Raw genomic sequence first — 25,587 nt, forward strand, 5'->3', positions numbered from 1 at the left:
TCCTCTCTGAGCCTTCCTAAGGGGGGAGCTGGAGAGTCACAGAATGTGGTCTAGATCAGCTACACAGCAACCTTCCCACAAACATTTGTTCCATGAAGAATATATGAGTTTGCATCTTGTGATCCAATCAGTGCCGGGGTCTGAATCAACTGATCAAACTCTTTTTGCTGGATTTCATTCAGACTCTTCAAGTAACAAAATCACCTTTCTTAAGAGCTATAGGAAAAGTGCAGACATGAGCTTGCGAGTTTGACCAGCAGAGGCAGGCGCAACAGCCAAAAACACTAATGGTTCACGCTGCCAGTTGACGGATGAGGAGTGGAATTCCTGATCAAATCTGCTGGTCAAAATGGAGGCTGGGACTGTAACCAGCCAGCAGGTGTCAAGCCATAGGTGTTAGGCTGTGTGTGTGTGTGTGTGTGTGTGTGTGTGTGTGTGTGTGTATGATTACTTCTGACACCTACTTGTTCACACTCCCAGTGTAGCTGACACCCTAGAAATCTCACCCTCCTACCTTGAGAATCCCATTCTGCTCTCAGTGCGTACAGGTCACGAGGGATTACAGGATGCGCCACATGCCCAGATTTGGTAGTTTCTTAAAAGCTTAAACAGAAACATATCAGCCATTCCACTTCTAAGTATTTACCCAGGAGAAATAAAGGTGCGCTGTCCATGCAAAAACTGGCATGCGAATATCCGTGTACTCTACCTATGTCCGGGGCAACCGCTCAACGGAGTGAGCTGTTGATACATGCATATGAATGGCGGAGTCTCAAAAGAGGCCAGACCAAAAGGAGTCCACTCCGTATGATCCCAGTGAGTTGGCAATGACAGGACACTGGCCAGCGAGGTGGGAGAACATGAGGAAACTTTGGGGCTGTTCATTTTCTGGAGCACGGTGATAGTTTTGTGGTGCACATACGTCACAACTGATTAAACCTCACATCTTCGGCACATGTGACTTATTATATATGTCACGCATACCTCAAGAAGATGAGTTTTGAGACTTCCGGGAAGACGGCGACCGAGAAAAGCGGGGTTTAAGAGCCCCACTAACAACCAATCTCCATTACCACAAAATCAGCGCCTTTCATAGCCAGAAAACACCATCACCAGAGAAACAAAAAAATCACCAGGCTCCAGAGAGAAAGCGGACAGAGAACAGAGCTCAGAGCCACAGAGGAGATACACCGGCCTCACGCCCGAGGATGCGGCAGCAGCTTCATACTGCCGGCGGCAGCGGCGAATTCACCGGACGGCCACAGCAAGCTGAGGTGAGCCGCTGCGGAACAGCCAGGCGGGATCTTTCGGCGCAGGGAGCATCTAAAGCTCCCAGTGGCTGAGCTCAGCACACGCTGCAGGGATTCAGAGTGGAAATCAAAACCAGAGAAGAAAAAATACGCCAGCCTCATGGCCGAGGGCATGACAGCGGCGCCATATTGCCACCTGCGGCAGCAGCAGTGAATTCACCGAATCCAGTACAGCTACATCTGCGTACTCAAGAACAGTGAATTCACCGAATCCAGTACAGCTACATCTGCGTACTCAAGAACAGTGAGTCAAATTGCGGGCCACAGAGGAGAAATCCCAGTACTGTACTCCCTGGGACTTGACCCAGTGGGGGAGTGGCGGTGGCAGATATATCACACCATAGGAGAACGTGCAACCTGGCACCCCCCATAGTTTAAAGCAGCCTCTATCGACTCCCTGGGTCGGAGACTCTGTGATACAACCCAGTAAAGGAGTAGTGGGGTCTGAGATACCACAGACTCGAGATCCAGAGCACCTTAAGCAAAGTCATAGTGACCCAAGGGAAGAACCCAGAGAAGGCACAAACTTCCAAAATCATGGGAAAGAGGAATAACACTGGAGCAATGAATGCCCACAACCTCACAACATCAGAACCCGATAAAACAGAAAATCAGAGATTTCTAGAAGATCAAATCAGGAAAATAACTGTAGAAATAATAGAGGTGCTTCGAAAAGAACTCAGAGAGAGCCAAAAAGAGATAAAGGATGCAATTAATGAAGTAAAGGCCTCAATTCAAAGCATGAACAACCGATTAGACCACATGGAGAACAGAAACTCTCTCTTAGAAGATGATCATTCCAAAAATGAACGCATAGTTTCTAATCTAGAAAAAAATATCCGACAGCAGGAATCTGACATTGAAGAAATATGGGCCCATTTTAAGAGAGCTAACCTAAGAATAATTGGAATAGAAGAGGGAAAAGAAAGTGAAACCAAAGGGATCAACAATCTCTTCAAGGAAGTAATAGCAGAAAAGTTTCCAAACATAGAGCAAGAGGTCGATACACAGGTCCAGGAAACTTATAGAACTCCCTTTAGACAGGATCGGAGAAGAGGATCCCCACGCCACATAATTGTCAAAATGACCACTGTGGAAGCCAAGCAGAGAATCTTAAAGGCAACAAAAACAAAGGGCCAAGTGACATTCAGAGGCAAACCAATTAGAATCACTCCAGACTTCCCAAACCAAGTCATGAGAGCCAGAAGGGCTTGGAGTAACATATTCCAAACTCTGAAAGAAAACAACTTCCAGCCAAAAATTTCCTATCCAGCAAAACTTTCTATCAAATTAGATGGAAAAATAAGAAGCTTCCATGACAAACAGAAACTGAAGGAATTTATGTCTTCAAAACCAGCGCTAGAGAAAATACTCAAAGAGATTAACTACAAAGAAGAAATAGGTAACACACACCAGAACCAGAGAAACAAGAGTTTCCATCCAACAGACAACTAAGATTGGTTATCTGTGGAGATTCATTATTTATCTTAGTCTTTTACCTATCTCTAAATTGTATTGTTTGCCTTTATTGTTGTTAATTTTTAGGATGTCTAGTTGGAATATTAATATACCTTCAGATATAGCATTTGGAAATATTTTATCCCATTCTATTAGTAAATTTTAACTCTGTTTACATTGTCTTTGGATATACAATATTTTTTTATTTTTTAGGGAGTTTGTATACTCTTCTGTTGCCTGTGCCATTGAAATCATATCCAAGAAATCACTGCCAAGTTCAATGTTGTGAGGTTTTATGACCCAGATTTTCTTCTAAAAGTTTATAGTATTAAGATTTATATTTAGGTTTTTTATCTATTTTGAGTTAATATTTGTATATGGGATTAGGTAAGGGTCCAACTTTATTCTTTTCCATGTAATTATTATTTTCAACAATATTTAGTTAAAAGATTATTATTTCCTCCACCAAATGTTCGTGGAAACCTTGTCAAAAATAACTTGACAATATATGGAAGAATTTAGCTCTAGGCTTTTATTTAACTCCAATGGTTTATATATCTGCCTTTAGAACAGTACTACACTGTTTCAATTATTGTAGCTTTATATGGTTTGAAATCAGAAAATATATATCTGCTAGCTTTGTTCTTTTTCAAGATCGTTTTGGGTATCTAGAGTCCATATTCCATATTAGGATAGAGTTTTTTTCTGAAAAATAAATATATAAATATATGATAGTTTCACCTAAAAAATAGAAAAAAATATTCTCTGGTAAGAAAGAAAGCAAAAAGAAATATTGAAATGTTATCTTTAAGGCATCAAAAGCTTGGTATCAGACAAATGAAACTGTTATGTGAAATTATCATTTTTAATTTTGGATAAATTGCTATAATACTAGATGTCAACCATTAAGCCAAGCATGGGAAGGAGGGATGGGGAGAGAATGGGGTGGGGATCGGGTGGGGGCTGACTGGGCGATGTGTGCATGTATGTCTACAAAAGTTTGTATCCCACTATGATGCATGAATACAGTGCACCAATAAAAAAAAAATTAAAAAAAAAAAGATGAGTTTTTAAAGGACCTGACCAAATCCTTCATGGTAGGCTTCTGAGTTTTTCTGACTGATGAATTTAATAATTCTTAACTAATACACTGACAAATTCTTTTCCTTGGATTTTGGCTTTAGAAGTCACAGGGGAGCCGGGAAGACATGTTTACTGAGCTGCCCTGGGAGATGCCTGGCGGAACTGTGAAAACACATTATCACCTTCGTGCTTCCACCTGAGGAAAGAGAAGGTCAGGCACTGGGTCTGAGATCACACAGTTGATAAGTGGCAGAGCTGGCATTAGAATCTAGAACTTTCTCAGGACAAAGCCCATAGCTATTCCTGTCCAGCTTGCAGACTGTTGGCCAGTATCTGGGTTCTCTTAGGAGCAGGCTACTGAAGAGAAGAATTCAGAGCTCTTCCTGAGAGAGTCACTCTGAATTTGCAGCCTGCATGGGGTCCTGGAAATGAGACTGCTCAGTGACTTCACAGCCTTAGGAATGCCCTTGCTCATCCTGGGCCCCGGGTCTGGTGGTGACTTGGAAAGTGATCACCTGCAGTGGCATGTAGCATGAACTTCCCTTTAAAGTCCCCGTGTTCACACATACTTCCTACATCTCCCATCAGAGTACAGGTCTGGTACCCAAAGATGAGCGAAAGCTTAGACGGCCTCTGGGCAGAGTCGCATCCATCTCCGTGCTTCATTAAAGATGAAGTATCTCTCTGTTTTCCAGGGCTTTCTCTGGTTCCACCGAGAGGGAGAGAAAGCTTAGCACTGTCTCAGGATGGCTGGCTCCTTGAAAGCCTTCTTTGTAGGAGGTGGATGAAGTCTCAGACAGCTGGTAGATGCCAGGAGGCCAGTCCTTGTCAAGAGGGCCCCAAAGCCCAGGCCTCATTAACCAGTCTAGAGTGCTACAGTAGAAAGGGAAGCACACGATGTTGTTTCTGAACCCACTGTTCTCTTCCCCTCCTCCATGGCAAACCTATCGCTTTCCTGGGACATCGAAATGGCCAAATACTGCAAATAATTTGCCTGCTTAGTTTTTCCAAAAGCCAAGTCAACTTGCAAAGAATAGTGCACTTTGTAACACTATTTAAATCTGTGTGACAGAAAACTGGGGGCTGTTGGTGAGCATCTGCACCCAGGGTTGGGACTCCCTTGAGACTAATCTTTACTGCCTCTCTGGTCCCTGGGGTGACCTGTCAAGATGCTTGTGTGGCCTCGAGCTCAACTGACCAGCTTCATTTCCTACCAGGCCTCATGTCAGGACCCAGTCCTACCTCTCCCAGTCCTCAGAGTACATACACCTGCTACCTCTAGGCCTTCGGCTGTGATGTCCCCCTCCCGGCCTCGTCCCTCACACACAGGAACACTCTGTCCCACTGTCTGATGGTTTGGCTAGAACATCATTTGTGTACATCGGTTTTGAAAGGAGAAAGGGCTTTGGGGTCAGACAGATCCAGGTTAGAACCAAAGGACAGCCATTTACTTAGGTGTGACCTCAGGTGGGGACCCGCTTAAGTCTCGGCTTCATACTTTCCATTGAGTGAAACGGGGTTTAGCCCTTCTGCATAAGGCTGAAGTGAGAAGCACGGTGCTGGCAAAGGCCCAGTATGGTGAGGGATGGGCAGCCACAGAGGTCTGGAACTCCCTGCTACACGACAGACGCTGGGCTCATCATTCTTATGCTAGACTTACAGTTTCAATTCATTGATTATCCCTTTAAACTTTATGGCAGCCAACACCCTGATCAGTCATTCTTCATATGGCTGTTCATTAAAGTAAGACACCTAAACAACCTATGCAGAGGCAAGAGAAACTGCCTTCCAACAACGCACAGGATTTATTTCACACACACACACACACACACACACACACACACACACACACACGCACTTGAGTTCTGACTTTTTGAATCAAAGCACCCCAGGAAATTACATTAAGAAGGGGACCTCCATGGGAGTTTGGCTGAGCACAGCCTTCAGTGGCCATCAGCCAGGGAAAGTGTTAACTAGGTCATCTTGGGGAGGAAGTGTACTTGGGCTATTTTAAAGATGGAGGGGAACGCTAAGAAATCAATTCATACTCTCAAAATAAAATGTGTTTTTGATGACACAGTCAGACAACTAAACTGCTAAAATACCCAGGGTGACTGCCAAGGACGCTCCGGGCTGCAAAGCATCTTAACGGTGGCACAGCTGGCACTGGGAGCTGGGAGACCCTGCTGTGGGTTGTCCTCTGCCGGCACAGCCACATCCTTGGGTCTACCCACTGGTGCCCAGCCATGAGCATCCACTCCATCGCAAAGAGCAAAACTGTCTCCACGCACTGTAAGCTGGTCCCTGGGGGTAAACTTGCCCCAGAGGGGCCCATTCTGCTCTATTAACAGACCACAACTTTTGACAACCATTCCTTATAAAATCTCCATTTTCAAGGAAGCTGGATGAAGCTATATAAAGGAAGTGAAAGGTTTCGAAGAGGTGGGGACCAGTAGACCCCAAGGTGAATCAGAGGTCACTAACGTAGTTGGGCCCCAATGTGATTTCCTTTTCTCTTATCCTAGAATTCAAGAAACTATATTATCCACATTAAAAATACATATGGTATTGCTGGGGATGGCAATGCATGCCTATAATCCTAGCACTTGGGAGGCTAAGACAGGAGGATCACAGGTTTGAGGCCAGCCTTAGCAAGGTAGCAAGACTCTCTACATCCTAACGAGATACTGTTTTCAAACAAAAAATAAAAAGGGCTGGGGGTATATCTCAGAGGTAGAATGCCCCTGAATTTAAACCCTAGTATGACAAAAAAATTTTTTTTGGTCTTTTGTGGATTATTAAGCAACATACTGAAAGACCAAATAAATAGACTTCAAGTAAGCACAAATTAAAATCAACAGGTATACATTTTAGACATAAGGTTCTCAAGTGTTTAAAGAAAGCAAGGAAAACAGTTTATTTTTCCTTCTTTCCTTTTCTAATTTTTTTTAAACATGGTCTCACTAAGTTGCTGAGGCTGGTCTTGAACCTGAAGTCTACCTGTCTCAGCCTCCCAAGTGCCAGCCACTATGCCTGGCTATTGCTTCTTGTTTAATAGTATGGGAGAAAAAAATAGAAGTATTAATGCTATCTTCACAATGTCCTTCCTAGTGACCGCAACATCTTAGAAAATCATAATTTTTCCTGCTGTCCTGTCTCACCATGGCAATTAGGAATTGCATCCAGTTTAATAGAGATGAAAAATAGCAAAGACTTAAGATAGAGCTGTATTTCCTTTTCATTTTATTTATAAATTTGTTTAGTTTTGTTTTTGTTTTCTGGTATTGGGGATTTAACCCAGAGGCATTCTACCACCAAGCTACACCCCCAGCCCAATTCATTCCTTATTTGGAAGCAGTTTCTCTAGGTTTCTGAGAGCCTTGCTAAGTCGCCAAGCCTGGCTTTGAACCTGCCATCCTCCTGTCTCAGCCTCCCAAGTACTGGGATTACAAGCGTGTGCACCATGCCCAACTCTTTTATTTTTAATAAATGAGAAACTCCTGAAGTAGAGAGTTCAGGAGCAGTCGGGTGGCTCTATTTCACCAAGGACTCAGATTTCGTCTTTCTACTCTACTGCCCTTAACATACGCCCTCCTCCCAAGGACGTGCGATGCCGTCCATTGCAAAGTCCATCACATCCAGAGTGCAGACTGGAAGGGGGGCTAAAGGAACACCGTGTCCTACATGCCCTCTCTTTAAACAGTCTTCCTAGAAGTTCCACACCACACTGTCATTTGAGGGCACTGGCCAAAACCCAGGGGCCACGCACGCCCAAGAACATCCTCGTCCCAGGTGCACAGAGCCAAGATCTGCCCTGAGGCCAAGTCCTCGCTCAGCTTCTTCCCTCTCTTGTTATACTGAGGGCACTCTGGGCAGCCTCCCCCGCCCCACCCACCCCAGGGCGCTGTCTCCACTGGGCACCTCAGAATCCCTCCTGCAGGCTCCGCACGCTAGGCAGGCCTATCAGACCCAAACTAGCCAACCAGCTTCGCTGTCACTCGGGCTGCCTCTAGCACTATGTTCTTTCTTACATCATCGCTTGAGTTGCTCAGGATTTTAAGTAAGCTCTTATTGGCTATGTTTAGGTAGGTATTATTAGGCGATTCTGTTCATAAGCTAAGAGCCCTCACTCTTAGCTTATGAGAAAGAGAAAGGCCTCAGCGCCACGTGCAGCAGGGGTCACGCTCAGGACGGTGCATCTGAGGTCGCACGGCGTGATTCTCCTTGTGAGATGGGCCTGGGAGGAGGCCTAGGCATGGTGGGCCCATCTCCGAAGCTCTCAACATGCCTGTTCGTCTCTCAAAACCTAGCTCAGTGAAAAACCAAACAACCAGCACATGTGTCTGAACTGCAGCCCTCCCGAGCACGTACGGAGTGCACATTTTCATAAGCTGTGTGCTTCCGCGGTCCACATTGCTTTCTGTCCTGCCTCCGCCGAGGTGGCACCACAGTCACCTGCAGGCTGCGGTGCACAGGGGGCCTCGGGCAGACTGGCATCACGCACAGGTCCCCGTGCTGCCTCAGGTGGCCTCCTGCCTCCCACTGGCAAGCAGGGTCTCCTGGGAGGGGACCCCGGAGCGCCCGGAGTCTCCAAGTGGGGCACTACCCAGGGACCCTTCCCTGACACACCTGGCCTGCCCGTTACAACCCTCAGGAGTTTGCGACAAAGCCTATAAATACAGAACAATCTCCCTTTATGTGACTGAAAGAGTAATTCTACCCACTTTAACTGGCAGTTCATTTTACATTTAAAACACAGAACAAATTAATGGACAGCCCTGTTTTATCAAAATGAAAGAAGGAGGGAGGGACGGAGGAAGGATACCGTTCATCAAAATGGCTAATGATGCAGGTGATCCTCAAAGTAGCCCTGACCCCGGGGCCCTCACGACGTGCCGGGCACCGTCCTTCTCTCACGTTATTCCTCGGGTACTTAGAGCATCATCCTTTCCCAGAAGATGAGGTGAACACTCAGACAGAGACTGGATACGTGTCTAAGGCCAGCGCTGCCTCTGGAGCCATCTAACTCCAAAGCCTGTGCTCTTAACCACTATTATTCCAATTTGTAAATAATATATAATTTAAGTAAAAAAAAAAAGGTGGAATGTAGTGAACTACAAGAGATATTATGTGGCTTTCTTCTAAGAGGAAACACCCTGGGGTCGCTATTGTTTTTACAGTGTTCCTTCTCTTTCCTCCTGCAGTGCATCTCAAGAGAGATAAAGTAATATTGCTATAGACCAGAGGTGCCAAGTATCCACTCTGCACCTAAAAGCATAGAGAAAGGTTTTGATTTTCGGTAATGAGCACACATTACTTCTCTAATCATAAATAAATTATTTTGAAAAGATACAGTGATTTCATCCTAAGAAGTAAAAAATTATCTTAGCGGGGCTTTTTTTTTAATAAAAGGGAATATCTATTTATGGCTGGCCAAAGGAAATATTTTAAATATTGATATAAATATTTAAAGATGTATATAAATAGATATGTCTTCTGGGACTCCCTGTCTGTAGAGGCTCCAAACTCAAGTTTGGTCAAATATCAAAAGCATAAGACAACTTTAAAAGCATAAAACTTTGTCACCATTTCCAATCCAAATCTTAAAAAGTTTGATAGCAGTGAGTTGGCCAAAGTACCACACTAAAAAACTTCAGGCATGAAAATGAGATTTCTAAGATGTTTGCAGAATCAATAACAAGCATATGTGTGGACACAAAACTAGTTCTTCTTCATGGATCTCATTCATGTCGTGAGCAGAAGTAACAATCAACATATTACCTGCGCAGTTTCCCAATCCAATACAGAAAAGCACATAAAACGTTCATGCACCAAAGTATACAAGCCATGAGTACACAGTTTATTAACATGTTCACTTTATTACTGCAGATAACATGCACGGCACGGTACTGTTATAATGATTTATTATGAAGTTATCACTCGTACTCCCCACTGATGTCAAGAAATGGAGCCCTGCCAGTCTTGCATGCATTCCTTCCCTGAGGACAGGGCCCTCTAGTTTAGCTTGGCTTATTTTGAAATCTCAATCACTAAGCCAAACATGAGAAGGAGGGCGGGGGAGAGGATGGGGTAGGAATCGGGGAAAGACTAGATGAGTCGTGTGTATGGCCTCCACCACCTTGTGCCCCATTAAGATGTACGACTACAATGCACCAATAAAAAATAGATTAAAAGAGAAAAGAAAATGTGTATGAATGAGATTACTCAGTGGTTTGGATCTTTCATGGACTGTTACGTTCATGAGACCCTTCCGTTTCCTTCACTTTACAACTCTGTAGTGTCCCTCTGTAGCGACCCTACACAGCCCTGGGTGAGTCCGTTCCTCTCTGACAAGCATGCCCGGCCTGGTGCCGCCAAGAACATTCCTGGCCTGGATTCCATCACACACATGCATCAGTTGCCCTGGAGCCAAAACCCGGAGACAGGACTGCTGGCCTCTAGGGTTTGTGTGTCTTCAATTTAACTACACGTGGAACCATTTTCCAGAGTGGTGGCACCAGGCTGCCTGCTCCCGTGGCCGAGTTCTCAATGTTGGCCAGGTGACCAAGGTCTGTGCACATCAGACTTATCATTTTCTTTTTCAAGTCTGCCAGGTAGTAGAATCTCACTTGATCTTAATTTCCACTTCCTGGTTTAATTTGATGATATCCATTATTTCCTGTGTTTCTTCATTCATTGTTCTTCATGCTTTTGCCCAGTTTTCTACCCAGGGGTCTGTCTTCATTTTTTAAATTGATTGTGTGTATGTATATATATATATATATATATATATATGTAATGCGGTACTGGGGATTGAACCCAGGGGCGTTGCTGAGGCTAGTCTCAAACCTTAGATCCACCTGTCAGCCTTCCAAGTACTGGGATTACAGGTGTGCACCGTCACAACCAATTTCATTAAGGTACGTTTTTAAGGGATTTAGTTTATCTAACTTCTCAAATCCAGTGGCATAAAGTTGTGTGTAACATCTTCTAAATACCTGTAGTCTGCTATGTCCATAGTGCGCTCCCATTTTCATTGCCTCAGCTGGGTGTTTGTACTTTGTCACTTTTTCCTTGATCAACCTGCCAAAGTTCTATGGGTTTTACAGCCACCTCATATCATTTCATTCACACATCCTAGTTATGCAACACAGGGAGATGCGAAGCGACCCATTTTTGTGCGCCCAATCACTTGGTGTATCTCCCTCTGCATCCCGCCCTGCTCCCCTCCTCCCTCCCTGAACACACTAGAAGATTCTGCTCATAGAGATCAAAACCTTATTGGTGTTTCCTTCCTCGAGCCTCCACGCTGCCTCCCTTTCTCCCATCCCTTTTTCCCTACTCTCCTGGTCTCTCTCCTCTTACTGGAAGTCCCTTTTCCTTCCTATGAGTGAAAACATACAGGCTCGGTGTTAGGATAGGCAGCCCAGTCATGCCAAAGATGGCGCCTCTCCGGCTTCTCTTCCGGATCGTGCTGGTTACCTCATAGCTTGCCAAAGGGGCCACAGGATGCCCAACAACCAGTCCCCTGATAACACACTCACTGGGGTATGAACCACCCAATCAGTAAACGCCCCGTACTTTGTGTGATCTTCCGCTGTGAGCGGAAGCCCCCCTCCTCCCAGCTGCCTGATATAAAAGGGAGCTGGGCTGTCTTAATAAAGCTTTTGCTTGCTTGCTTGCTTATCTCTGACAGCTGGCCTTGGGTCTTTCCTGCGCCGACCCCCTTTCATTGGTCCCAAAGACCCCCAGACCCCTTCACTTGGCCTCCTGAGGTTGGCTAACATCACTCAGCTTGACGTTCTCAAGGTCCTTCCATTTTCCTACAAATGACATAATTCTGTTCTTTTCAGTGCCCGAGTAGACCTCCACTGCGTGCGAATACCACGTTCTCTTGACCAATTCATCTGTGGACAGACACCTAGGTTGGTGCCATAATTTGGCTGTTGTGAATTGTGCTGCTATAAGTATATAAGTATTGCTCTAGTACTCTAACTTTAATTCTTTAGGAAAGATATCAAGGAGTGGTATAGCTGGGTCATATGGTGGTTCCATTCCTAGTTTTTTGAGAAACCTTCATCCTGATCTCCATAGTGGTTGCATGGATTTAAGATCCCTCCAACAGTGTATGAGAGCTCCTCACTCCCCACATCCTCACCAGCATGTATTGTTATTATTTACATTCTTGATGACTGCCATTGTATCCTATAGGCATTTGGAAATACCAGCTCTTGGCTTTTCTGATACCTTCTAACTCTTGTCTGTATTTCATTTCATTGCTTGCTTCCTTCTCTCTCTGTCTCTCTCTCTGTCTCTCTGTCTCGCTCTCTCTCTCTCTCTCTCTCTCTCTCTCTCTCTGTTTACATTTGTTGGGTTACTGATTTTCTCAGTTCTTGAGATGGGCACTCAGTTTGGCCTTTTAACTGAAGGCTCTATGCTTCCCTCTGATAACTGCTTAACTTATCTCCTATAAATTTTGATGTGTGGTATTTTAATCATCATTTGATTAAAATATTTTCTAATTTCATTTTTGATTTATCTTTGGTAAATAAGACAGAACTTTATAAATTTTCGGACATAAGGGGATTTTCTATATATTACATGATGGTAACAGAAACAAAATCTATGTGATTTTAAGCCCACACTGAGACTTTCTGGCCTAGTAGATGTCCATGTATTATCGAGCAGTTACGACATTCCCAGGTGTTGGCAGTGTCTTCTGTATGCATCAGGTCAAGGACTGTTAGTCACATCCTACATATAACCTTAGTAAAGCCCTCAAAACTCACACATTTGAGATTGGAAAATCCCCTCAGAACACGGATACCTTTAGGAGTCTGCTTACCTGTGTGGGTTTCTGTGTTCTCCAGGTAAAATTTTTCATAAATTACCAGGTAATTTTTCATAGGTTCTCTTCAATGTGATGCTTTCAATATGCCTTTAATATTTTCCCAACATTTTAAGTTGCTTTCAGTGAACAATTTGATCTGAATGATCTAGCATGCCTTTACCAGAGCCTTGAAATTCTAGTTCCTGTCAATGTTATCAGCTCTGACTTTTTCTCTTATCTAATTTAGGACTTTTAATGTGAAGTATAGTGCTTCTCCTGGCTTCATTTTTATCACTGAAATGAAATTTATTTAAATTCTAAATGATCTAATCATTACTATCTAAAATATGTGAAATTCTTTCTGGCTGAAAGTTTTCAAAGCCTGATTACTTGGATTTCTTTATCTTGCTAATCCTTGAGAGGATTTATAAAACTGTAATGGACACCACAGGAGTTCATGACCACCGGATAATGTGCTATCATTTCCAGTCCTGGGCGTCATGTTTTTGCTCTCAGGTAGTATTACACAACACTGTAGGGCCATATTGTCACATGAAGAACACAGGCTTGTAATTGAGCCCTCAGGCCCAAACTTCAGCTCTGTCATGGAATGTACAACTGGCTTGTGCCAAACCTCTCACCTCTCTGGGACAGTTTGTTCATTTGTAAAATGGGTCTAAGTTTTGGAGGCTACTTTAAAGGTCAAATGGGATTATAAGCACCTAAGAACCTTGCCATGCCCAGAAATGACACCCATTAAGAGTCCTTTGTTCAGGTTGGACCCATCAAATCTCTATGACACTGGAAAAGCAAAGAGAAGCCATTACACATAAGCTCCACCGTACTACGTTAAAGGGGGATTTGAAGTGCAAATAGCAAAGGCAGCATGTACATGTATGATAATATTACGCAAAGAAAAGTGTGGCTGAAAAAACAATTAATAAGGAAAAAGTATCAGTTAAGTTCTTTGTTTCATTTTTTTCTCTGTTTCTGAAATTCTTAAAAGAATGCAATCCCTTTCAGAATTCATAATGCTGGGTTTGGGCCATTTTTTGCATTTTGTATGTGTGCAGCTGTGCCTCCACTCTAAGTATGCACATCTGCTCATTAGCAAGACAATGTAATTCCCACTGTCTAATTATTTGCAGATGATGGATTCCTTGTACATGGTCTAAAAAAGGAGAGTCCTTCAAAACTGGTGACTTATTTAAAAAACAACAACTTAAAAGGGTCAGCACAATGAAGTTCAGATATTAATTTGGCAAGTTCAAATATATGAACACCAGCACTTAATTGCCCACTTGATGGGAAACAGAAGAGAAATGGGATTTTTTTTTCCTCCCTCCAATTAATGGTTCCCAGTAGACAGCACACGGAGCTTGATGCTCACCCACACACCTGGTAAGAACCCGTGGAATAAACCTGCAGGAGGTGGAGGCGCCCAATCCCACCCTGATGCTCTGGGGCCTCCTGGGAACAGTCTACCTGGAGCAACACTTCATGGTGACTGTGTGTGCGAGTGGACATGGGGACCCAAAGGAACGGACCAGAGAAGACTCCTTGGGGTCCTTGATCTCCAGGCACAGGCTGAGGATCCCCACATGACCCCACCCATGGCCCTGAGGGCTAAGGCAGCTGGCCAGGCCAGGGTGGTCCTGGGGCCCCATGAAGCCCACTGGGCAAGCCAGAGTTAGATTTCCAGGACAACTGTGAGCTCACTGGAGGAAGTGGTAGTGGCGGGAGAGAACAGGGAACAGAGAGAAATGGATTGAGGGTAAATAGTATGAACAATGAGCCATCAGGAGCAATCGGAGGATGAGTTGGGGAAACGGCAAAGAAAAGTGGAGCGATGTTGAGGTTCATGGAGGAACCAGACAAAGAGGAGCTGGTGAGCGGATCTTCACAGGCAGGACGAGTCTGAAAGCTGTGCCATGCCTGTGGCCTCCACAGCTGTCCAGGCACCTCCCTCCCTGTGGCCTCTGCATCCTTGGATTCAACCTCCATGGACTGAAAATATTTGAATAAAACATTGTGTCTGAACTGAACATGTACAGGCTTTTTCCTTGTCATGATTCCCTGAACAATACAGTGTAACAGTGATTTACATAGCATTTACATTGCATTAGGAATTATAAGTAATCTAGAGATGATTTTAAATATAGAGGAGGACGTATGTAGGTTATATGCAAATGCCATGTTATTCTATAAGGGTCTTGAAAATCCGTGGATTTTGGTATCTGGGGTGGGGGGCAGGGGTGGAACCATTGCCCATGAATGTTGAGAGACTGATGGGTTAGTGAGTGTTTCACAGAAGCAAAAACTGAGGTCCACTCACTCACTCACTCAATGAGATAATACTTCAGATGAAGCTTAACTTCTAGAGGAAGAGAAAGAGAATAAACAGAAAACAAGTGAACAGACCAATAACTTGACTTGTGACGAAGTGTTGGGCAGGACAGACCCATGTGGGTGGATAGTGCTGATTTAGCCAAGGCGAGTGGGGAGATCTCTCTAGGAATGAGACACCCTACGCTGAGACCTAAAGGATAAGTCAGTCCCATCAAACGCTGTGTCAGATTGAGCAGAAGCAACAGGCCCCAAGGCAAGAAGGCACTTGTGTCTTTTAAGAATGGAAGAAACAAAAGGGCCACAGTGAGCAGGGTTTGGAAGGGGACATGGCACGGGCTGAGCTGGAGAGACAGGTGCCCCTCAATCGAGCCCAGGCCACATTGTGCTCTGTAAGTTGTCTCAAACAAAAGAGGCAAGCAACAGAGAGGAGGGATATATTTTGCCTTGTGTCTTTAACACAAGGATCTGGCAAGGGTCACTTAGGAGGCCGCAGGAGGCACCGGTAGTCAAGGGAGAAGGAAGAAATGAAACACGGCTACTTGACTGGTGTATGGCTGACCCGGCTCAAAGCCACAGCTTCACTAACCCTGTACTCTCATCACAGGTTTGGTTAAGGACTTCCGTTTCAGTCAACATTCTCACTACTATGATCCAAAATACCTGATCACCACAGGTTTTATTTGCTCACAGTTCTGGAGATTTCAAAGGTTTCAGTCCAGGTCATGTCTGAAAGAGGTCAGGACTTGGTGACAAGAAGCAGAGAGAGAGAGAGAGAGAGAGATGGGTCCAGGGACATATATAGCCCCTAAGACCACAGCCCAGTGATCTACTCCTGAGCTGCCAAGCCCCGTCTCTGACATAGATGCCTTGTCTGCGACATGAGATCTGGGGCACTCCACTCTAAATCCAAACCATAGTAACATCTTAATTAGATCAATACTTTAATTAAGGTTTTTGGAGGAAGTGACTGGAGTTTGTCACTAGTTGATAGTTGAAGGTTATATTAGAATAGGGGTCTACCTATTGTAGAAAAGGAGAAGGCAAAAGCCTAAAATGAACCAGTTTAACAGGAATCTAAGCACAACAGTTCTTGCCTGAAGAATCCAGTCCAGGATGGTGACTGGACCCTTCTGTCCTCAGTTCCACCATCCTTGTGGTCAAGATGGCCCACCACTGCATGTGGGAAGGCGGGAGGAGAACACCCTTCCTCTAAGTGCGTAGGCCCCAGACGTTACATGCCATCACTCTGTGAATGCCCAGTAGTCATTTTGACACAAGCCATACTAAAGAGTCGGGGACTTGAGTCTTTACCGGGGGCTGTGTATCCCAGTAAAATGCCAACACCATCCAAATGTGAAAACTGATACTGGATCAACTAGTAGTCTCAGCAAGAGGCCTCTGTGGACAGGCCACTGCTCCTAAATAGTACCCTAGAGCTGTTCCCAGCCACAGTCCCTGGGGAGGTTTGCAGTCACCCCAAGAGACCCCCAAATCTCAGCACACATGGGCACAGCCTAGAGGCTGTGGTGTACAATGTGTGTGAGCATTCACATTCCCCAGAGCTGTGTAATACCACGATGATGAATGAGCAAGGCATTCAATTTAAAGTGGAATTAAATTCATGCTAGCATTTTTCTAATTTGCTGTGAAAAGGATACTAAAGGCATCGTCACTACCATGCAGGGGAGCCATCAACATGTTTATTTTTTAAAGCAGTGCCCCTGGTCAAGAAGCCAGCACCCCTCCAGCATGGGGAAAAATTGAGATTTAGACAGAGCAGGGACCTAACACCGTCTTGTGGAACCTCAATTCTTCCATTAAGTGAGGACAAGGACCCCTGCTTCATAAGATTATGTTTGGGATTAAATGAAACTGAAAATAGAAAACATCTTCACTAAGACTGGCTCATAAGAGGTGCTTGATAAATATCACTAACCCTGGCCTCAGGACTGGGGAAGTGAAGTGCCTTGTGATTGAGGCGATCTACAGGGTGAAGGGAGACACAGCTCAAGTTTCTGCCTGTACACTATGACTCGGCCCCAGGCACAGGGCCTGCACCCTGTGTCCTATGCAGGAAGAGAAGTGCTGAATTGATCAGCTGTGCACAGAGCAGGCCAGTTAGGAGAATGCTGACCAGATGTGAGAGGCGGGGTCCTGGCTTGGTTCTTTTGAGTCCTGTCCCAGCAGCCCACTTCAGGAGCCTCTGAGTGAGGATCTACCGGCCTCACCCCTCCAGCACCACAGAACCACAGCATAGACAGTGTCACACTCTTCCAAAAACCACGAGGGACAAGGGATCTCTGCCAGGAGAAAAGTTACTTGAGCAGATGAAGGAAACAGTATTTTTCCACAGAAAGACATCAAGGGCAATGTGGACACAGAAGTAAATTTCAAAATCCAGTGAAACTGTATTGCAGTATTGAGAAAGACATAACAACTGTACCCGACGTTTGCTTGGTACCTTAGTATGCTACATGATTGCATTTAATTCTCTGGACAGCCCATGAAGTGGGCAGTTAGAGGATCATCATATCTTTTTCATAGGTAAGAGCCCAAATCCTCTAAGTCTTGGGCTCTGCCATATTGCCTGGGTGGGGTCTGTGAAAGTCTGGGGGTCGCATGGCCAGGAATGGGCATGCTCTCGTCCATCCTCAGAAACAGCAAACTATGTCTCGTGAATATGATGGGAAAAGCCAGAGCAGAACTTATAAGCCTCAATGGAGGTATTTCAATGTTTTGGCAAGAGTAGAGGTTTTATGGCAACTGGTATGGCATGGTAAAATACTTTTTTACTGGTCAAAGATAGAATGATAGAACCCCTTTGGGGTTCATCACTGCACCTGAGGCCAGTCCAGCGAGGGGCAGGCTCTCTGAGCTCACTGTGGCTGTGCAGTGCTGGGGTCTGGCCCCACCTGCATCTTCAGAAACCTACACTTGCCCACCACTCTTACTGATCCCCGCAGAATGACTTTAGGGGTTGTTCACTCTCGTTTCTGGAAAGAAACCTAAAGGAACCAGAGGGGCTACTGCTTCACAGATGAGAACTGTCCAAATCTGTCATGCCTCTCTCCTGAGACATCATTTTCTGGGTGGGCACAGTCAGTTGCACACATGTTCACCACCCCCATCCACTCTGCGGGTGGTTTCTATACAAGGCCACTCCTCACCAGGCAAGGTGACCGGCGTTGGTCACTCACAGCGGGCAGGGCATGGGCTTCACATTCTGACCTCGGAAAAGTGAACTGTGACCTCACATTTTGTACCCTCAGATTTCCTGAGGAATATTAAGACCACTGATTCCAGAGTTCTTCGGAACATATTATCATCATGTATTTTTTGCTTCCAATGTTCCAATGTGAACCTATGCCTCTTTTAATGATTTCATATTTTTATCTGCAGTCTTATATATGCATTGATTTGTATGTTCATTTGATCTCAGCACACTGAATTTCACTATTTTTATTTGGGTTGGGACACATTACTTGAGAAAATATATTCCCATTTCCTTTAACCAAGCTGCCCTGCAAATGCCAGACCACTTGGCAGTTCAGCACCAGCTAGCGGAGTACCTGGCACAGGGGAGGCCCAGGAGGAGTGTCCTTCATCAAGGGCTCTTCCACAGAGCTCAGAGCTGTTGAGAGGGGCTCTCCTCTGTTTTTAGGCCATACACCCTAAGTCCCAAACCTGAACTCTGAACTACCAAGGAAACTCCTAGTCTAACTGCCAACAGGTCTTGAGAAAACACTTCCTATGAGCCCACTCCACTTATGATTTATAAAGTAGATTAAATAAGGTCATCTAACAGTCACTAATATAATGAGCACCGTGACTGTTTAAGTTGGACGAATGAGTTCAGATTTTCTTTTTTTTTTTTTTGGTGGTGCTGGGGATGGAACCCTTCTACCTCCGGGCTACACTCCCAGACCTACTTTATATTTTATTTGGAAACGAAGTCTCTTAAGCCAGTGAGGCTGGCTTTGAACCTGCGCGATCCTCCTGTCTCCGCCTCCCACGCCTGGCTTTGAACAAGTTCAGATTTTATTGTTGTTGCAAGTAACAGAAATTCAACAACCAGTTAAAGAAAAACAACATAGTCAAGAAAACAACATGGTAGCTTTCTCACCCTGGAATGGTCCAAGGTCCAAGGTTCAACAATCAACTCTGGGAGCTGAAGGATGGGTTGTGAGAGGGAGAGGTCTCAGGGCCCTTCTGTCTCTCATCTCTCAGTGCCTCTGCTTACTCTCCTTTCTTTTGTAGAGAGGCTCTTCCCATATACAGAGCACCTCCATCTTGATATCTCTCAGCAAAAGGAGAACATCTCTTATTCTAGTACAACAGCCCCAGGAAGGATTCCCATTGGTCCTCCTTGGGTCAAACACTGTTGACAACAGGATGATACACTGTGATAGCTAGGCCTGGGTCACAGACCCACCCCTTTGAAGTGAAGCCAGTTCTGTCTCTAGAAGGCTCATGGGAAACCTTACAAAGAAAAAAAAAATGCTACTATGGTCTAGTACATTGCTCCCTAAAGAGGATTTCTGATAATAATGTGGGACGCACTGGGTGAAAGACTCTGGTCTATGATGTTTAACCAGATGACTGCTGAAATCTTGATTCTATGACTGACACTCAAAATATACTGGAGGCATAGCAGACAAAGGTGTTATATTATTAGATAGAATTATGGGCTCAACTGTTCCCCCAAATTCGTATGTTGAAGTTGTTTTTGTTTTTTGTTTTGCAGTACTAGGGATGGAACCCAGGGGCACTCTACCTCCGAGCTACACCCCCAGCCTTACTTTTTATTCTTTATTTTGAAACAGGGTCTCACTGAGTTGCAAAGGGCCTCACTAAGTAGTTGCTGAGGTTGTCTGCGAACCGTGATCCTCCTGTCTCAGCCTCCCGAATGCTGGGATCACAAGCCTGCACTACCACGCCCAGCTCATATGTTAAAGTTCTAATCCTCAGTGCCACAGGATGTGACAACATTTGTAGTTTGGGAATGTTTTTAAAAAGTCGATTAAGCTAAAATTAGGTCATTAGGGTGGGCCCTAATCCAGTGACTAGCGTCCTGATATGAAAAGATTAAGACACAGACACACACAAGAAAAACTTCACAAAGACATAGCAAGAGGTGGCCATCTGTGAGCCTGGAGAGAGGCTTAGAGAAATAAAACCTGCCGACACCCTGACCTGGGACTTCCAGCTTCATAACTGAGAGAAAATAAGTGTCTGTGGTTGAAGCCACCCAGTCTGTGCCGTTGTGTTAAGGTGGCCCCAGAAAATTAATATAGGCAATAAATCAAGAACTCCAAAGAGGTGTTTCATGGCATAGTTGGGATAAACGTGGCATGTGTGGTAGGAAGAACAAGAGGTCCCTTTGAGGCAGAATGCCCCTGGGGCTCAGGGGCCAGGACTCGCCTGGTGTGTGCTGATAAGGACACCAAATTGGGTCAGGAGTGCAGAGAGGCGAGGATGCAGGGTCGGCACAGATCCACTCTATCTGGAAAGGTGCTACCCAAAGCCTCGGGAGATTCTCCAGGACGTGGCGCTGTGGGTGGCCAGGTCTGCAGGCAGCCTGTCTCCTCCTGGCTTCAGGCTTGCTGGGCTCCACACGTGGGTCTCCGCTGCTAATTTTGGAGCTCTTTGCACCCTGCCCTGCCCCTGGGCTTTGCCAGCCAAATGCCTGAATGTCTGCCCCACCTGCTGGAAGACTTACCGGCATGAACTTCTGGCCACTACCACTCAACCCTGGTGCACACCGGCCAGAGCTTCCTATCCAAGCCCACAGGCCTACCTCCCCAAGTGCTATGACAGTCTCGGTGGTCCAAACTGGGGCAACACTTGCACCTTCCAATTACAGTACTCTCATGCTAACAGTCTTCAGCCTACCCTGGCCCCTACCTCAACCACTCTGTAGAAGACCATGCCCACCACTGTATCAAGCCAGAGAGCGTTGTCATGACAACCTGCCCCAGCCTCCTCTCTAGCTCAGACCTCTGGCCTTCAGCCACCCAGCGATGTGCCCGCACCCCAGCCCTGGCTGATCCAGTTCCAGCCATCGCTCAGCCGCCCTTGTTCTCACTCTGACCGCTGCCCTCTGGCAAATCACCCTGACCCTGGATGGTTCCTGGGACCGGGACTCAGGACCCGTCAACCTGTGCTGCTGGGGTCATGTGAAGATTCTGCCAAAGCAAAATGTACATTTGGGGGAAAAACATGAGCACTCATCAAGAAACATTCAATATGGCATATCCGTGATGTGAAAGCCTGACCCCAAAAGGAAAAGAGTTTTGTTAGGGAAACCAATTACTAAACGAAGAGGGTTTGTGAACAATTGCACCTAGCACCTTGGTCAGTCCCTAACTGAGGACTGAGTTAGGTAACACATTGGCAGAGTAGCACTAGAGAGGATATAAGGACAAAATCTGGACTCTGTTTCCCTACTGAATATTATAAGGGTATTTGCCAACATGGAATTATTTTTTTTGTTGATGCGTGCATTCAAATAAAATTTCTGGTCATCACTATTTACAGTCCGAATAAATTAATTTTTCTACATAACAGATTCCAGGGAAGACAAATAAAATATTTAAAGAACCCAAGCACTGTGGACCTACTGAATACCATTACCTTTACAGTCTTTCAAGTTGCCCACAGACATTTTTCTTAAAAGACCAACCTGATAACATCAAAGGATGAGAAAGGCTAAACTTGGGGAAATAAAGGAAACATAAATCAGGAAAACTTTGGAGCTGCTGGAAAGACACTTTAATTTTGTAGACAAAAGACTGCATTACGGAGGAATAATGCAATAATCAAAGGTGAACGGATCTCCATTGTCTGGCATCTTTCTCTGTGGGAATTTTCCCACCCCTGACAGCTGTAGGGGGGAGGGGAGCCGAATGTGGCTGCGCCTTTATTCTCTCACCCCCTTTCTCCCCAGCCCCTCCTCTTCTCCGTCAATAAATGTCTGCAATCATATTCTTGGGCTCCTGTGTGATTTCAAGGTTCATCTCTTCCACGCAGCTCAAACACTAATTATCCCAGCTGTAATTAGTAAGATAATTAAATACTGGCTCGCTCATCACTCTACCTTGGGTCGGGTCGTGATTCTCCCAGAAGACCTTGAGCAGTTCCTCAAAGCTGATGCGTTCTGGCTGGTACACGACGCGGACCACTTCTGCATGACCAGTTTTTTCTTGAAAGAAACAGAATGTACAACTGAAATTTACTGACGACATCAATTTATTGCAAATTATTTGTTCTCAAAAAGCCAGCAGGCGAAAGCTGAAATTATTCCCTGTGAAGGAAGGGCAGAAGCATAATTGGACTTCAGCCGACTGCCTCGCCTATGTCTCTGTGGCTGGTCCTTTTTTCATGAACGCATACAGCTGTACAGCTGTCCCTTAGCGGGCTTCCTGGGATGATGGCTTCTTCACTTTGCTCTCCTATAGTTTTTTAAGCAAAAGAGAAACAAACTTGGATTTTAATTTTTCTAATCTCACGCTTATGAAATCTTAGACCCAACTCACCATCACCCACAAGATTGGAAACTCTGCAAGGGACAATAAGCCAGTTTATTTTTACCATCACCCATGTTACGTGTAGGAAGGTCAGGCGAGGAGAGGCAAGGTGGTGCCAGATAAGAAGCCTGTAATAAACAGGCTGAGAACTCTTTCGCATTAGGTAAACCAGTTAGTGGAGAGACATATTTGCTATGCTGTTAATACTGAGGCAAGGGTTAGATTCAAATACCCAGAGGGGTGGCAAGTGTTTTCTCAGCCTAATTCCTCTCTGTGGTAAATAATGACGGCAGCAGCAAATGTCTCTTTGCAAGACCCACTGTGCACAGGCTGATTCTCCGGGGTGGTCCTGAAGGTTCCGTGGATCAGGGAAGTGGGTATTTGCAGAACCACTGCAGTTATGAAATTCATGCCCTTCCTTATGGTACGGTCTTAGAACTTGGTAAAAATAGACCCTCTACACTAACATCATCTCGATATTTAAATTTGCTTTTTATCACCTTTTAGTCACCTTACATGTAGTGCAGAATTTGGCCAAGAGAGACGTAGTCTTTGCTCCTGGCTACTCAGAAATAATTTATGTCAAATCTGATAGGAATAAGGCTGGCCACTGTGGATTTAAGGATGCGTCTGCCATATTGGATTTGAGGCTGGGGCCAGCTGGACTCAACAGTCTTAGGGTGGGGGCTGGCTACGTGGAAAGGACCGAGGATATCAACCAGAGTGAAGACTCTGGACGACACGCTCTTAGCGAACTTGGAGACTCAGTTCCACCATGCTGGTAGCCAATTCACTGATTGTGCCTGAGCAGTGGAGCTACAGTAAAAACTCCGGCCATCAGAGCATAGGCAGGTTTCTCTGGTAGGCAATGCTCTGTAGATACTGTTGCACATGGAAGCCAGAGGGTCAACATATCCTGACTTCACATGAGAGGAGGACAGAAGCTCTTGGAGCCCTCCCAGACACCGCCCTCTGCCTCTCTAGCTGATTTTGAGCCATACTCTTTCCCTGTAATAATTTGTAAGCCTGAGTGTAACAACTTTCAGTGAGCTCTGATGGTTCTTTGAGCAAACCATCAAACACAGGGTAGTCTGGGGAATCCGTAGTTTGCAGGAATGTTTCCCACATGTTGGCTTCTGCCTTTTGTTCCCATAACTGCCTGATGCTACAGGCAGGGAATGTAGAAATCTCCATTCTACAAACCACAAAGCTGAGATATAAGCTAGATTTGCCTAAAGTCACATGACTAGTGGATTTCCAGGTCATAATCTGGGGGAAAAAAATCCCCTCTGGCTTCGTGTCCAGGGTTGTAGGTAACACAGCAAAGGGCAGCAGCGAAGTAAACACTGGGAGCGGGAGTCCAGAAAGGAAAATGAGCTATTCCTTATCTTTAACCTTTTTAAAAAGTTACATTTCTTTCTGGTTATAGAAGCAATATTTGCCAGTACTGTGAAGCTTAGAAAATGTGGGAGAAGTATAAAAATATAAAATAAAAATCACCATACTCCTGCCGGATAAGCACTAGAAATCTTTTTATGCATCTTTTTTCTGGATACGTATCAGATGTACACGTACACACACACACACACACACACACACACACACACACACACACAGTTTGTTCAATTGCAATCATTATAGCAAGCTTCTACCACTTACTGGCATATGGTGAGTAATTCCTCATGTCACTGAAATTTTCAGAAAACACCACTTGTAATGACTGTGTAACATTCCATCAGACGGCTGTCCGGTTACTGAGTCAATCATTCCTGGTCATTGGCCATTCAGATTGAACCCTATTTTGATTCCTGAATGTAAATATTTTCCCATACTTCTGAGGCTGCCCCAAGCCATAGTTGTATAAGTAGAATTTCTAAATCAATGTTTATAAACATTTTTAAATTTCTTCATGCCCAGTGCCAAATGCTTTTCAGTAACATTGACCCAGTTTTCGCTCCCCATCAGCAGCACATTTGAGGTCTAGTTTTACTCACTCACTATTATGTTTTTAATCCTTAGCAATTGAAAGCTAGAAGATAATTGCTATTGTTTTATTTGGGATCATTTAATTGTTAGTGAGGTAAAATAAGTTTCATGTTTAGCATAAAATGTTATTTCTTTGCTCTAATTTGTGTCATCTCCTTTTTATAATTAGCTCTTAACTGGTTGTTATATTGATATTACTATGAATTGGTCAGTTTATCTTATTTTTATTCAAATACCACAGTCATTTATGTTAGTATCTAAGCAGATTTTACGCAAACACATAGGAAAAGAATGACAGCGGGTGAGCTTGGGGTGAAGATCTAGCAGGTATAGTTAATAATCGTGTTATTGTGAAACTACTTCTGATCTACTTTAAAATTTTATTTTGCCATTTGAAATATTTAAATTAGTGATTTAACTACATGAGCACTAAGACTCTGAATATTAAAAATGATGATATATTATAAACATGACAGATATATTTGGTATGAAAAGCATTGAACCCACACAGAAATAAAAGCAAAGGATGCAACAGGCTACTCACAGAAAAGAAATACATATAAATCAAGACATGTGAAAGCTCAACACATTTGATTTTCGTGGTCAAATAATAGCAAGTAAATGCATATTGGAAATAGTCTATGAGTTCTTATTACATTTTGTAGAATTGCTTAAAAGTATGCCGGTCTTGCTGAGGACACAATGAAACTGGAGCTCTTACATGGCCAGTGACTGGGTAAAACTACTAAATTCTCTTTGAAAGCCCAGGGCATATATGGCAAGAGCCAGAGAGAGGCTCATTCACCTTGAGGAAGGGACCCAGGAATCCATCTTAAAGCTACAAGTCCAAGTCACGGAAAAGATGTGTACACACGTGCAGAAATTTATGCCATTGTTATTGCAATGGTAAAGCACCATAAGAATTACGAAAGTCCAACAGAAAAGAAACGCATTACAGCAATACCATCAAAGTAACATGGCCTCACCATAGGAAAAACACGTACCCCTTGAACACCACCAGCCGGCTGGCAGGCAGCTTGCTTAC

At 44.5% G+C, this 25,587-nt stretch overlaps 1 protein-coding gene across 1 annotated transcript in view; it reads right to left on the minus strand.

Annotated features, from left to right (window-relative positions):
• Positions 1 to 25,587, minus strand: part of MSRA (methionine sulfoxide reductase A) — a gene marked incomplete at both ends in the record, with an annotated part of 344,628 nt that overhangs the window by 86,045 nt on the left and 232,996 nt on the right. The window contains one exon of the mRNA XM_080710038.1: positions 22,127 to 22,231. Within this exon, the coding sequence (XP_080566164.1) occupies positions 22,127 to 22,231 (105 nt within the window). The remainder of the gene's footprint in view (positions 1 to 22,126; positions 22,232 to 25,587) is intronic.

Source organism: Muscardinus avellanarius (assembly GCF_963383645.1).
Source record: "Muscardinus avellanarius genome assembly, chromosome: 14".
In the NCBI taxonomy this organism is placed as follows: Eukaryota; Metazoa; Chordata; class Mammalia; order Rodentia; family Gliridae; genus Muscardinus; species Muscardinus avellanarius.